Genomic DNA, 15,287 nt, shown 5'->3' with positions numbered 1-15,287 from the left:
GAAGCGTGGCGGAAGCCGGATGGCCCGGATCCAATGGAATTTCCCTAAATCTTCATATCAGCATTCTGATTGGTGGAATAGTACCACGTGATGTCAAATGTGGTATGTACTTCGGGTTAGTGTTAGTGGTATAACGTCCTCGCGGAAATTTTTGCGATTGCCGACGAGTACAGTACTTTGGCCTTTAGTAAGTATGGCGAATGGACGCCAATTTTTGAACGGTCTTAATTTTAAGTTTAATTACGTTAATTAACGCCGAATTTTAATCGTTTATTATAGTAAAGAAGGTCTAGCAATCCTGGCTTTGATTATAAGGACGGAGATTTCCTAGGACGGCTCTACCCGGACGCAGTACAGTAAGTTTAAGATTTATAATTTCGGCTTCCGCCAAGGCTTAGCGACACTAATATCAGTAGGCTTATTGACACGTCGACGGGTTTACTCGTTTAGTTTTATCATACATCTTATCGCTGCACTTGAAAAAAAATCCACTTTCCGAATAAACTATTAATTACTTTGGTGCCAGATAAAAATTAATTAAAAATTACCGAATATTTAATTCGTAATTAAGTGGTGAAAGTATTTAACTAAAATTGGTTGGTTGAACTTGGTTGGTAAGACTGGCTGGCAATTGGCAAAGCCATGAGGTTAAGGAAGTCCCATGTGTTCCCAACCATATGTGACTTTTAAAAGTCCGTTATAATATATATATATATGCAAATTAGTTCATTAAATATCTTAATTATTGTTTATTATTTATTTTATTACCATCAGAAGTTTATAAATGCTTAAATAATCCTACAGTTTTTGTATCTTTCATGTATTGTTATTTGTTAATGCATGTCTAATTAAAAATGTATGTAATGTACATAATTAACATAATTTTAAATTGCAAGAAATTATGTTTAAGGTCGATATATCATAAATTAATAAGGAAAATTATTGCAATATGTTGGGAAAGGTGTATTTTTTAATTGTGCTTAATTTATTAATTGTATTTGACTTACGGACACCAATGGAAATAAGACTTGTTTCTTTATGGTTCATCCCAAATAAAAAGCTGTTATTATTATTATTATCTTAGCTGTACTGTACGACTTGGCGTGAAAACTGACTATGAATCAGGATACGGCTCATCACATGACAACCATGATGGATGACCACAATTCAGTAGACATTGTTCCTTCGATGGACAACGTGGAGGAGGCTTACGAAACTGCTGTTAGATATGATGAGGTTTTTCCAGCCCTAGAATCCCAGGCTATCTCCGACTCAAAAGAAGCTGGGCAACTTGGACAATGGAACCAACGAATGAAAACCAAATCTTCTATTATCACCAGAGTAAGTTAATTTTTAAAGTGTTATTGACATAATTTTCGTCATCCACAAACTTAAAATGCGAAAAAAATCTAGTTTGTTATGATATGTTCACTTCATATCGAGAGACTCCTCACGCGTCGTGAGACTCTCCTCACGCGTCATAAGACTCTCCTCACGCGTCATAAGACTCTCCTCACGCGTCGTAAGACTCTCCTCACGCGTCGTAAGACTCTCCTCACGCGTCGTAAGACTCTCCTCACGCGTCGTAAGACTCTCCTCACGCGTCGTAAGACTCTCCTCACGCGTCGTAAGACTCTCCTCACGCGTCGTAAGACTCTCCTCACGCGTCGTAAGACTCTCCTCACGCGTCGTAAGACTCTCCTCACGCGTCGTAAGACTCTCCTCACGCGTCGTAAGACTCTCCTCACGCGTCGTAAGACTCTCCTCACGCGTCGTAAGACTCTCCTCACGCGTCGTAAGACTCTCCTCACGCGTCGTAAGACTCTCCTCACGCGTCGTAAGACTCATCTCACGCGTCGTAAGACTCTCCTCACGCGTCGTAAGACTCTCCTCACGCGTCGTAAGACTCATCTCACGCGTCGTAAGACTCATCTCACGCGTCGTAAGACTCATCTCACGCGTCGTAAGACTCATCTCACGCGTCGTAAGACTCATCTCACGCGTCGTAAGACTCTCCTCACGCGTCGTAAGACTCTCCTCACGCGTCGTAAGACTCTCCTCACGCGTCGTAAGACTCTCCTCACGCGTCGGTCGAGAGACTCTCCTCACGCGTCGGTCGAGAGACTCCCCTCACGCGTCGGTCGAGAGACTCCCCTCACGCGTCGGTCGAGAGACTCCCCTCACGCGTCGGTCGAGAGACTCCCCTCACGCGTCGGTCGAGAGACTCCCCTCACGCGTCGGTCGAGAGACTCCCCTCACGCGTCGGTCGAGAGACTCCCCTCACGCGTCGGTCGAGAGACTCCCCTCACGCGTCGGTCGAGAGACTCCCCTCACGCGTCGGTCGAGAGACTCCCCTCACGCGTCGGTCGAGAGACTCCCCTCACGCGTCGGTCGAGAGACTCCCCTCACGCGTCGGTCGAGAGACTCCCCTCACGCGTCGGTCGAGAGACTCCCCTCACGCGTCGGTCGAGAGACTCCCCTCACGCGTCGGTCGAGAGACTCCCCTCACGCGTCGGTCGAGAGACTCCCCTCACGCGTCGGTCGAGAGACTCCCCTCACGCGTCGGTCGAGAGACTCCCCTCACGCGTCGGTCGAGAGACTCCCCTCACGCGTCGGTCGAGAGACTCCCCTCACGCGTCGGTCGAGAGACTCCCCTCACGCGTCGGTCGAGAGACTCCCCTCACGCGTCGGTCGAGAGACTCCCCTCACGCGTTTTTTTTTTTTGTTTTCCCTCATATTTAAATATTGATCAAGCATATTTTTGGAATCAGAAGAGTTTAAACTCTCAAAAAAGTACTTTTCTTTAGATTTGAGATAATCTTTAAACAAAGTCGTTATTCCTTTAAGTCAGAAGTGTCCTTTAAATTTAGGGTTAAAGAAATAATGAAAATTTCCAGGTTTTTCGAGTTCCCGTTGAAGAAAGACGTTTCCATGACATGAGTAACACTCGTTTTGGCGAGCAAGGAGAACAGGCTAAAATCTGCGCGGAAATTATCAGAGACACTTCAGCCGACATCGAAATTAGCTCATCTAAGGATCAAAGTCTTACCATTGTGGTCACCGGTAAAGAAGAAGCGGTCGCCAACGCCAGGCGAGAAATTATTGCTAAATTACAAACTCAGGTAACTTAATTAACTGACAATTAATCCCTTTTCAGCCCCCCCCCCCGTCGTGAAGTTAATTTTTTTATTACTTTTTCTTGCAGGCATCTACAACTATATCTATTCCGAAAGAACATCATCGTTTTATTCTCGGCAAGAACGTGAAGAAACTTCAAGATTTGGAGAAAAATACCGCAACTCGAATTCATTTCCCTCAATCTGAAGAGAACTCTGACTTGGTTAAGATTACCGGATCCAAGGACGGAATTGAAAGGGCTAGACACGAACTTCAACTGATATCGGATGAACAGGCGAAACAAGATCGGGCGGTGCTAAACATTCCAAAATGTTTTCATCCATTCATTTCGGGACCTTTTGGACGAATTGAAGAGGAATTGGCTAAGGAAACTGGCGCCAGAATCAATATTCCTCCCTTGATAGTTCAAAAGGACGAAATTGTAGTTTCGGGTGAAAAGGAAGCTGTAGCTCAAGCCCGGGAAAGAATTATGGCCATTTTTGAGGAGAAGGTATAACCCTTAATTCCCCTCTCCTCTCCTCTCCTCTCTCTCTCTCCTCTCCTCTCTCTCTCTCTTCTCCTCTCTCTCTCTCCTCTCCTCTCTCTCTCTCTTCTCCTCTCTCTCTCTCCTCTCCCTCTCTCTCTCCTCTCCTCTTTCTCTCTCTCTCCTCTCTCTCTCCTCTCTCCTCTCCTCTCTCTCTCCTCTCCTCTCTCTCTCCTCTCTCTCTCCTCTCCTCTCTCTCTCCTCTCCTCTCTCCTCTCCTCTCTCTCTCCTCTCCTCTCTCTCTCCTCTCCTCTCCTCTCCTCTCCCCTCTCTCTCTCCTCTCCTCTCTCTCTCCTCTCCTCTCTCTCTCTCTCTCCTCTTTCTCTCTCTCTCCTCTCCTCTCTCCTCTCCTCTCTCTCCTCTCCTCTCTCTCCTCTCTCTCTCTTCTCTCTCTCTCCTCTCCTCTCCTCTCTCTCTCTCTCCTCTCTCTCTCTCCTCTCCTCTCCTCTCTCTCTCCTCTCCTCTCTCTCTCCTCTCCTCTCTCTCTCCTCTCCTCTCTCTCTCCTCTCCTCTCTCTCTCCTCTCCTCTCTCTCCTCTCCTCTCTCTCTCCTCTCCTCTCTCTCTCCTCTCCTCTCTCTCTCCTCTCTCTCTCCTCTCCTCTCCTCTCCTCTCCTCTCCTCTCTCCTCTCCTCTCTCTCTCTCCTCTCTCTCTCCTCTCCCTCTCTCTCTCCTCTCCTCTCCTCTCTCTTCTCTTCTCTCCTCTCCTCTCCTGTCCTCTTTAAATTTGTATTTGCTTTACAGAAACGCAAAAGCACAACAGTTTCCGTCGAAGTTAGTAAATCTAAACATCGTTACGTGATCGGTCCCAAAGGTCACACTATCCACGAGATTCTGGAGAAAACTGGAGTCTACGCGGAAATTCCGCCGGCGGAAAGTCCCATAGAAACGATAACTTTAAGGGGTGATCAAGATAAATTGGGAACGGCCATCACTATGCTCTACAATAAGGCCAACAGTGGGAAAACGGTGGAAGTCAACGCCCCCAGCTGGATACACAAATACATTATTGGCAAACAAGGAGCGACTATCAAGCAAATTACTCAGGATTTACCTAAAGTTCACGTCAAATTCACTGATGGACAAAATAAAATTGAAGTAGAAGGACCAACGGAAGAAGTTGACCAAGCCTGCGCCCTCCTTGAAGAAAAGACTAAGGAATTATTGGAGAAATTCTCATTTGTGGAACTCAATGTTGATCCCAAATACCACAGATTTATTATTGGGAAAAATGGTGCCAATGGTAAATATTAAATAGTTTTTAAACCAAACTAGACTTAGGATCGTTTTTTAGACCAAACTAGGCTTACGATTGTTTTTTGTAGACCAAACTAGGCTTAGGATCGTTTTTTAGACCAAAACTAGGCTTAGGATCGTTTTTTAGACCAAAACTAGGCTTAGGATCGTTTTTTAGACCAAAACTAGACTTAGGATCGTTTTTTAGACCAAACTGGGCTTAGCTCTTTGTTTGTAGACGAAAGTAGGCTTAGCTCTTTGTTTGTAGACGAAAGTAGGCTTAGCTCTTTGTTTGTAGACGAAAGTAGGCTTAGCTCTTTGTTTGTAGACGAAAGTAGGCTTAGGTTTGTGTTTTTAAAATTTGGGGCCATATTTACCAAGGTGATTGACTTGTACCATATCAATTATACTGTGGAACTGGCCCAAAATTAATTTCTAATCTGGCGATAGATTCATTATTGGGTGTTTTATCTTCCCATAATGATTAACGCAGAAAGAGACACTTTTAGAATAAAATATTTTACCCATGAAGTTTTCCGAATCTTTATAATTCAATTATATCATTGTTTTTGTTTGGTCTCAGTAAACAAACTAAAAACGGAATTGGGTGTTCAAATCAACATCCCTGTTGATTCCGAGACTATTAGGATTGTGGGTAGCCCTGAAAATGCCGAACAAGCCAAATTGGAATTGATGGAAATGGTCGCTCGTATGGAAAATGAAGTTACTAAGGAAGTTATCATCGAGCAACGTTTTCATCGTACCATTATCGGAACTAAGGGTGAAAAAATTAAGGAAATTCGGGACCGTTGCAATCAGGTATTGTTAAAAATTAATAGTTTATTGGAATTAATTAGCCTTATTCCTGATCAGCGCCATCTACCCATAGCGGTGACTTTGAGAACTACCGTAAGCGGCAAGCCAATCAGATGTCGCTAAAATCTGGTGACGTCATTTTTGGTAAGACCAGAGAGTGCCAGTCAGTGACATCACCAGATTTTAGCGACATCTGATTGGCTTGCCGCTTACAGTAGTTCTCAAAGTCGCCGCTATGGGTAGGTGGCGCTGATCAGGAATAAGGCTAATTTATAGAGTTTAAAATAATTATTATTATTAATTACTTTAATTAGGTAAACATTACTTTCCCGGAGCAAGGAGTTAAAAGCGACAAGGTTGTCGTTCGCGGACCCAAACAAGATGTGGACATGTGCGTGAAACTTCTCTCGCAGATGAACAAAGACTTAATTGCGGTTAACTTTAAAGCCGAAGTGCCTATATACAAGCAGCTACACAAATACGTCATTGGAAAAGGCGGTGCCAATATTAGAAAAGTAATTACTTTCCATCACTCGTCAGTAATAGGTCAAGTTTTTGACATATTTTTTTTTTATCTATTCTTCTTTAGATTAGAGACGAAACTGATACAAAAATTGACCTACCAGCTGAGGGAACGGATTCTGACGTCATAGTTATTACTGGAAAGAAAGAGAATGTCTTGGCGGCAAAAGAAAAAATTATTGCGATTCAAAATAGCCTCGTACGTTTAATTATCATTTTTCCTTATTACTTTAATATAAATTAAATTAATTAATTAAATGTCTTTTTTCTTTTGTTAATCTTTAGGACAACATTGTGTCCGTTGACATAATCATTCCGGCCAGGTTTTACAACACCATCATTGGAACGAAAGGTCGTCTCATCCGTTCCATTAAGGAAGATTGTGGCGGAGTCACCATCCAATTTCCAGCTGAAGGTTCCGGTAGCGACAAAGTTAGTATTCGGGGACCCAAGGAAGATGTCGATAAGGCCAAGAAAATATTGGTGGAGCTCTCTAATGAAAAGCAACAATCTGGATTCACGGAGGAAGTTAAGGCTAAGAAGGAACACCACAAGTTTTTGATTGGCAAAAATGGTGCTAATATAAAGAAGGTTTGTGTTTATTTTTTTATTTGCTGTTTGATTTATTGGCGGAAGTAGGCGGCTTAGTTCTTTGTTTGTAGGCGGAAGTAGGCGGCTTAGTTCTTTGTTTGTAGGCGGAAGTAGGCGGCTTAGTTCTTTGTTTCTAGGCGGAAGTAGGCGGCTTAGTTCTTTGTTTGTAGGCGGCGGAAGTAGGCGGCTTAGTTCTTTGTTTGTAGGCGGAAGTAGGCGGCTTAGTTCTTTGTTTGTAGGCGGAAGTAGGCGGCTTAGTTCTTTGTTTCTAGGCGGAAGTAGGCGGCTTAGTTCTTTGTTTGTAGGCGGAAGTAGGCGGCTTAGTTCTTTGTTTGTAGACGGCTTAGTTCTTTGTTTGTAGGCGGCTTAGTTCTTTGTTTGTAGGCGGCTTAGTTCTTTGTTTGTAGACGGAAGTAGGCGGCTTAGTTCTTTGTTTGTAGGCGGAAGTAGGCGGCTTAGTTCTTTGTTTGTAGGCGGAAGTAGGCGGCTTAGTTCTTTGTTTGTAGGCGGAAGTAGGCGGCTTAGTTCTTTGTTTGTAGGCGGCTTAGTTCTTTGTTTGTAGACGGCTTAGTTCTTTGTTTGTAGGCGGCTTAGTTCTTTGTTTGAAGGTGGAAGTAGGCGGCTTAGTTCTTTGTTTGAAGGCGGAAGTAGGCGGCTTAGTTCTTTGTTTGAAGGCGGAAGTAGGCGGCTTAGTTCTTCGTTTGAAGGCGGAAGTAGGCGGCTTAGTTCTTTGTTTGTAGGCGGAAGTAGGCGGCTTAGTTCTTCGTTTGTAGGCGGAAGTAGGCGGCTTAGTTCTTTGTTTGTAGACGGCTTAGTTCTTTGTTTGTAGGCGGCTTAGTTCTTTGTTTGAAGGTGGAAGTAGGCGGCTTAGTTCTTTGTTTGAAGGCGGAAGTAGGCGGCTTAGTTCTTCGTTTGTAGGCGGAAGTAGGCGGCTTAGTTCTTCGTTTGTAGGCGGAAGTAGGCGGCTTAGTTCTTTGTTTTCATCCCAAACTACACTTAGGATCATTTTTTAGAATTTGGGGCCATATTTACCAAGGTGATTGACTAGTACCGTGTCAATTATACTGTGGAACTGGCCCAAAATTAATTCCTAATCTGGCGATAGCCTCATTAATGGGTGTTTTATTTTCCCATAATGATTAACGCAGATAGGGACATCTATAATGAAATAATTTAGTTAATACTTTTGTGACGTTCATATTAACTTCAAATGAAACGCGTATTGTTTACCCGTTTGTGACAGATTCGTGACAAAACTGGGGCCCGAATCATTTTCCCTTCGGATCAAGAAGACACTGATGTTATCCAAATCATTGGTCACAAAGACGCTGTCCAACAAGCGAAAAAGGAACTCAGTGAAATTATCGGAGAACTGGATAAAGTGACGGAAATTGAAATGAATGTTGACCCGAGGTTCCATCGTCATTTTGTCGCCAGGAGAGGGGAAGTTTTGAGACAAATCAGCGAAGATTACGGAGGCGTCACTGTCAGTTTCCCTCGTAGCGGTGTCGACAGTGATAAGGTTATTTTGAAAGGAGAGAAGAAATGCGTCGAGGCTGCCAAAGTTCGAATCCAAGAGATCGTAACTGATTTAGAATCGAGGGTGACTATCGAATGCGTCATTCCTCAAAAACACCATCGCACCATCATGGGTCAAAGAGGATACAATGTTCAGAATATTCAACAAGAACACCAAGTTCACATCAAGTTTCCAGATAGAGAGATTCGAATGGGTAAGACCGGGTTTTTTTTATCGAATATGCGTCAATATCGCGTTAATCTCAATTAATTTTGAAGAAAATGGTGATGAACCAGTTGTTAATGGCGAGGAGGAGACGACTGGAGAACCCAAGAAATCCGATATTATAACCATCACTGGTCAAGACAAGAATTGCGAAGCCGCTAAACAAGCTTTGTTAGCTTTGGTTCCAACAACTTTGGAAGTGCCAGTCGCCTACGATCTTCATCGTTACATTATTGGAGGAAAGGGCAAGGGAGTTCGCGAAATGATGGACACTTACCAAGTGAACATCACCATCCCTCCGGCCCAAGAAGAATGCGACTTAATCAAAATTACGGGACCACCGCAATACGTTGAAGAAGCCAAGGCCGCTCTCCTGGAGAAAGTGGCCAAGTTGGAAGAAGAACGCCAAGACAGGGAACTCCGAAGTTTCAAGTTGACCGTGGAAGTTGATCCAAAGTATCACACCAAGATCATCGGACGCAGAGGAGCCGTTGTTTCGGAAATTCGTAAGAATCACGACGTACAAATTCAATTCCCTGAAAGAGTTGATGCCAACGAAAATGTAATTACCATTATCGGATACGAATCAAAGACCATTGCCGCACGTGACGAGATACTCAAGATTGTGAAGGATCTTGTAAGTACTTAAATTGGATTATTCTTTTCTTTCTTTTTTTCTTACGCGTCACCTTGTGATTCGAAATTTCAGGAAGATCTTCACGAAGTTGAAGTGACCATTGATCACAGAGTACACTCGAGATTGATTGGTACACGCGGACGCAATATTCGTCGTATCATGGATGATTTCTCAGTAGAAATAAAATTCCCTCGCAATACCGACCCTGATCCAGATATGGTTGTCGTCTCTGGAAGTGATGAAAATGTTGATGAAGCTGTGGATTATTTGAAGAATCTTGAAGAAGAATATGTAAGTAGAAGCGGAGAAAGAGGGACTGTTGTAAATGGTTTCTTTTTGATGAAAGTAGGCTTAAGGGAGCGGAGTATGACTAGGCATTTTTGATGAAAGTAGGCTTAAGGAAGCGGAGTATGACTAGATATTTTTGATGAAAGTAGGCTTAAGGAAGCGGAGTATGACTAGGCATTTTTGATGAAAGTAGGCTTAAGGAAGCGGAGTATGACTAGATATTTTTGATGAAAGTAGGCTTAAGGAAGCGGAGTATGACTAGATATTTTTGATGAAAGTAGGCTTAAGGAAGCGGAGTATGACTAGGCATTTTTGATGAAAGTAGGCTTAAGGAAGCGGAGTATGACTATATATTTTTGATGAAAGTAGGCTTAAGGAAGCGGAGTATGACTAGGCATTTTTAATGAAAGTAGGCTTAGGAAAGCGGAGTATGACTAGATATTTTTGATGAAAGTAGGCTTAGGAAAGCGGAGTATGACTAGGCATTTTTGATGAAAGTAGGCTTAAGGAAGCGGAGTATGACTAGATATTTTTGATGAAAGTAGGCTTAAGGAAGCGGAGTATGACTAGGCATTTTTGATGAAAGTAGGCTTAAGGAAGCGGAGTATTTTTGATGAAAGTAGGCTTAGGAAAGCGAGAGTAATAAAAGTAGGCTTATGAAATCAGGGTTAAGAGTTTATTATAAGTTTAAAAAACCAATGAATGATGGTGGGAATTTGTTTTCATTTGCTCAGCTTCAAGATATGGCCGAGAATACTCGCGTTTCGAGTAGATATAACAATCAAGAGGATAATGATAGCAACCAACAACAAGCTAAGGGATTTGTGGTGACTGGAGGTCCGTGGGAGCAAAAACCCCCGGATACTACCAGTGCTGAAGAGTTTCCTTCATTTGGAGCTGCTGAAACTCCGAGAGCCACCGCTGTTTGGGGCCCTCGTCACTAAGAAAATAAAGATAAGTAAAATCTCCGTCAAATTATAAACAAAACAAAAACAAAAATAAGAAAACAAGCAAACATTTCTCGCCAGCTACAAAAAAAAATAAAGAAAAAGTTAATTTTTCGCTTCTTCTTTTCCCCTTCCATTTTACCAAAAAAAAAAAAAAAAATTGAAAAAATAATCGAAAAATATTCCATAATAATCCCACCATCTTTTTTAAACAAAATAACATGTTTTTTTTATAAAAAAAATTTAATTTTTACTCAAAAATAGCAAAATTTTCGGTTTTCCAAAATTAACCCTTTTAATTAAAATTAATTAATTAATTAATATAACTCCAAAAAAAACAACAAAATAACCCCAATAATTGCTCAGTTTTTTCTCCCCTTAGCAATATTATATTTTGGCAATAGTTACTTTTAACCTTAATTGGTTAAAATTTAATTAATTTTTTCTTAATTAATTAACTAACTAATTAATTATTCCTTTAGTTAAAATTATTTAAATCTTTAACGACTGACTGATTTATGAAATTAATTATATTTTCGTCCCTCCGTGAATTTGAAAATAACTGTAGATATATAAAAGTAAAATGGAAGTTTCACGAATGTATTTTACAGTAATATAATAATATTAATAATGCTGATTACTATAATCATAATAGTATCATATTTTTTAAAATAATGATGAAAAAAATCTACAAAAAAAAGGGTAAAAAAAAACTTTAAAAAAACTGCCAAAATATTGAAAAAAAAAAAGATAAAAAAAATCCTTGTACAGAATTCGAGCAATTTTTTTGAGTTTTCCTTAATTTTTTTCGCCATTTCTTTTAACCTTTAAAAGAAACGTTGAAAACTTAATTAAATTAATTCAGTCGCATATTCAACTATAGGGGGTTTAAAAAAATTAATATGAAAAGGTTACGTAAGATTAATCATGAAATTTAGATGAATTTATTAAAAATACGAAATAATTTTCAAAAATGGGAATTATTATTTTTTTGGCGTAGTACCGATACTTTCATATCAGCTTTCAAAAGAAAAATTAAAATTGTAATATATTTTTTGAATTTTTCCTAAAAAAAATCGGGTTTTTTTTTTGTTTTTTTTTATTTAACAATTTTTTTTTCTTTTAAAATTTTTCTTTCAAATCTGTTCTCTGTGAAAACGATATTATAATTTTGATTTATTATAAAATTCAATCAATAAATAAAGGGGGATGTTTTTTCAGTAAAACTGAGCTTATATGCAAAATGTTTATGTACATAATTAATTATTAGAAATATTCTTTTATTTGGATGGAGATCGTTTTTTGGTTTTTTGAAAGGAAACAAAAAAAAGTGCCCTTGTAAGTTGGATATTGATTATATTGTCATATCAAATTGCGGCTGAATTTAAAATTATGAAAAAAAAAGAAGATAAAATTCATAGGGTTGTCGGACTATGCATTATCCTTCCATGAGTTATGAAAAGAAAAAAGAAAAAAAAAATACAAAAAATGAGTTTTCGTATTATAGATATAAAATTTTTACGGGATTCATAAACTGCGTCCGTGTATTTTGGCCCCTCTTATGGGTTCTCCAAAGGTGAAAAAAAATAAAAGGCATCTATATACTGTGGGCTACAAAAAACAATTCCTCCGGAGTTTTCTTCAATTTTTTAGGCTTATACCTCATTAGGCTTAGCATAAATATATAATAAATTAAAAGGTTCAGTTAAATGCATGTATGAATGGATGTTTTTAGGTTTTTTTCATTATTTTTATTTAATCTGAGGTTCAAGAGAAATAAATTAGTTCGCCTAATTTTTATTTTATAAAAATATCGTGATCGTGGGTTTATTTTTCTCGAATTTTCCCGCCTTTTTCGTGATTGGCTAGGCCTTTTAATTTAATCCGAGATTCCGAGTTGGCGCGCCAAAATTCGTCCGTTTGGAGAGAGGTAATGGAGGGCAGTGCTATTAGGAAGAGCGATGCTTGATTGAGAGTTGTTATTCCCTGCCTTTTACTCTATTACCTCTTTTTTAAAGGACGGAATACTAGTTTCCGGGTCACGTGAAAAGTGCACGCTAGAAACGGCGGCCATTAGCCTCGAGGTCGCGGACTCGCGGGTTTTCGAAAGTGGTTTCTGCTGGTGGTTTCCTCGGAGAGAAACCGGTTTTGTTTTACGCAATGTGGGAGGCGAAGGCTACCTACGGACCTGCAGCTAGAGAAAACACGTAGTCGTTTCGGTCGTTTCGCGAAAAATTATTCAAAGAAAGTAAAATTTTGTAAAGACGCCATTTTGCCGTTACTTCCTGCAAGAAAAAGAAGCTGAGCTTTAAACTTTGAAAGGTAAATATCTTAATTTAAATATTAGTCTTAATTCCGTAGTCTAACCTAATTATATTGTAATCTAAACGAAGTAATGTGGGGTGGTACCGTTTTTGTTTTGTGAAAATGTAATGGCAAAGGTGTGCCCGTTCTCAGTCCTGTTACAGGACTCCTGTACCCATTACTAATTAATAATTAATTTGTTTTAGGATTAATCAAAATGGAATCTACTCCACTTTTCTGCGCAGCGGTAAGTGTTATTGTTCTTTATTCATGCATTTTAGCATCATTTTGCATGTAATGTAACATAGAGTAGTGTAGGTGTGTTTAAAATGCACAAGTGTATTGTAACGCGTAGTAACAATTGCCTTGCGAATTGCTATGGTAAACGGAAAATCAAAATCACTTTTCGATACAGAGCTACATAACTCATTTAACTTAATTAAGCTATTGCTGGTGTACATTTGCTTATTGGTTTTTCCAATCCTATAATTTGGGTTAGAGATACGTTGAGGTAGTAGAGCTATATCAGTTGTGACGTCAGTGCCTAGGTATAACGTCACGGGATTAGCTTTGGCAGTGGGCGCCCATGTTTGGTACCGTACCGCTGTGGTTCTATGGGCAAATAGCATGGGTGACGTCACACTGAGGCTTCAGAGATAGCTATAAATCAGCATATAAATGTTACAGTTTTGTAGTTGGGTAAATTTCACATACCCATTTACACTATACACATGCAGGCATGTGAATTCGTGCTAAAATAACTTAAAAATATTAAGGCGGTAATCTTAAAACATATGCAACCTTTAGCAAAATAAAACTGTACGATAATCTATGTTCTAAAGAATAGTTTTGCATAGAAATGTAAGTGTACTTTTGATAAAACCAGGGTGATAATGATCGCGATTTATGTAAATCACTGGCAACACTCTTCGGCACACTATTATTATATTGTATGAAGCTAGTTGCCATTAAAATGCAGCAACTGTACTCTGCATATAATAGGTTTAACCATTAGCATATGAGAGTTATACCCGTTTTTAACTGGTTGTAATGTGGGTGCCTTCTGAGAGATGATTTTTTCGGCCTAAACACTTAGCGTTCACATATAAATTCATGATAACTATTCTGGTTTGATTTCCGTGGTGACTGACTTGCTTTTGCGCGCATGATTTGACTTGATTCATGGTGGTTGTAGTTTCATAGACTTAACAGCATTTTTGGGTGTTGTTGTATTCATTGGAGCCATGGACTAATTCATTCATTCAAATTAATTGTTGTTCGTTAAGCTTCATTGACTTCCCTCCACATTTCTTGAAAAATTCCTGAAATTCCATTCCATAAATTTTCTTCATACGCTTGAGTTGGTTTAAATTATTCAACACACTTTGACTTTGTAAGAAAAAACTGAAAAAAAATTCAGAAATTGAATTGCAAATTGCATTTAGATCTTGGCGTTGGCTTTTGCCACCATGGTATCTTCGGATATGATGAGGAAAAGTATCGTGTTCAATATGAAAACTCCTAAAGTTTTCTATTGTCCTCAAGAAAAACCAACTGATATGGATAAAATGATCGTAAAAGCTCGTCCATTGGACAAACTATGCGAATATGATGGTAAAGGATTACCCAAACACTCCAAATCTGATTGTTACAATGATATTGACGAAACTGAATACGCATGTGCTGAAAAACAACGTATTATGGTGAGAAAAACGTCATAAATAGTGTTCAACTAGGAAGTTTGATACCATTTACGCTACAGGAGACTTCCTGCGGTGTAAATGGTATCAATCTTATTAGTCTGACGACTATGTATGTAACGTGATTCTAAAAACAGTCTTGATTTTTAGACGAGAATCGACTCGAGCAATAATGAAACTGCCGAGGTGGAAACTCAAAAACCTACTAAGTTCGTTAAACCCAAGAAGTGGTAGAAATGGACTTGTGTATTTACATACAACTTCTTTATACTTGTATACCCTTCGCTTGAGAATGGCAGCTATTTTATATAACCATGTTGTGTTGTTACAACAAATAATTTATTTTTCTATGTTAAATAACATATTTTTGGATACCGGTGTTAATTTGTGTTTTTTTCTTTTTAATGATTTATAAATAAATTGGAATTGAAAAAAATGTGTTTTTTGTTGATCATGTGATATGATCTTCCGAGTTTTAAATGCGTTTTACACTATCAAACTTCAAAAGTATACCGGCAAATCCTGTATGAAAAAATTGCTGTTACGTTCCCACATTGCCATGATAACTTCTTGATTTGAAATTGCAATCCTGCCATAGTTATAGAAGCTAATCGAACTTCAAACGTAAACCGCCAAAATTCAGAACGAAACACTGCTGTTGCGTTCCCACATTGCCATGATAACTTCATGATTTGAAATTGCAATCCTGGTGTAGTTTAGTTTATACGCAATAACTTCAAACATAAGCCGACAAATTAAATTCAATCGTGCACCATGATTTGAATTTGATACGATATTATTTCGGGGTTATTTCTTTATTTGGTTTCTTCCCTTTCGGAAGGT

General features: G+C 39.4%; 2 protein-coding genes across 2 annotated transcripts; both read left to right on the top strand.

The window, feature by feature from the left end:
• Nucleotides 1–113: 113 nt before the first annotated feature.
• On the top strand, nucleotides 114–12,064 carry Dp1 (satellite-binding protein 1 Dp1). Its single transcript, XM_089857961.1, has 14 exons — nucleotides 114–187; nucleotides 280–356; nucleotides 1,085–1,341; nucleotides 2,898–3,122; nucleotides 3,206–3,628; nucleotides 4,404–4,902; nucleotides 5,479–5,714; nucleotides 6,026–6,226; nucleotides 6,301–6,432; nucleotides 6,519–6,824; nucleotides 8,068–8,557; nucleotides 8,622–9,205; nucleotides 9,278–9,496; nucleotides 10,228–12,064. Exons 3-14 carry the CDS (start codon nucleotides 1,117–1,119, stop codon nucleotides 10,435–10,437), a joined length of 3,750 nt encoding a protein of 1,249 aa, XP_089714087.1. The 5' UTR covers nucleotides 114–187; nucleotides 280–356; nucleotides 1,085–1,116; the 3' UTR covers nucleotides 10,438–12,064.
• Nucleotides 12,065–12,608: 544 nt separating this feature from the next.
• LOC149709844 (uncharacterized) lies at nucleotides 12,609–14,895 on the top strand. Its single transcript, XM_089857974.1, has 4 exons — nucleotides 12,609–12,762; nucleotides 12,951–12,991; nucleotides 14,190–14,447; nucleotides 14,595–14,895. The coding sequence occupies exons 2-4, from the start codon at nucleotides 12,962–12,964 to the stop codon at nucleotides 14,676–14,678; spliced, it is 372 nt and encodes a 123-aa protein (XP_089714100.1). The 5' UTR covers nucleotides 12,609–12,762; nucleotides 12,951–12,961; the 3' UTR covers nucleotides 14,679–14,895.
• Nucleotides 14,896–15,287: the final 392 nt, after the last annotated feature.

This window comes from Phalangium opilio, unplaced genomic scaffold (genome assembly GCF_054372755.1).
Source record: "Phalangium opilio isolate 3A_F unplaced genomic scaffold, DU_Popi_V2 ptg000011l_1, whole genome shotgun sequence".
In the NCBI taxonomy this organism is placed as follows: Eukaryota; Metazoa; Arthropoda; class Arachnida; order Opiliones; family Phalangiidae; genus Phalangium; species Phalangium opilio.
The sequence above is the reverse complement of the archived record's forward strand: the minus strand, read 5'-3'. Positions and strand labels throughout refer to the sequence as shown.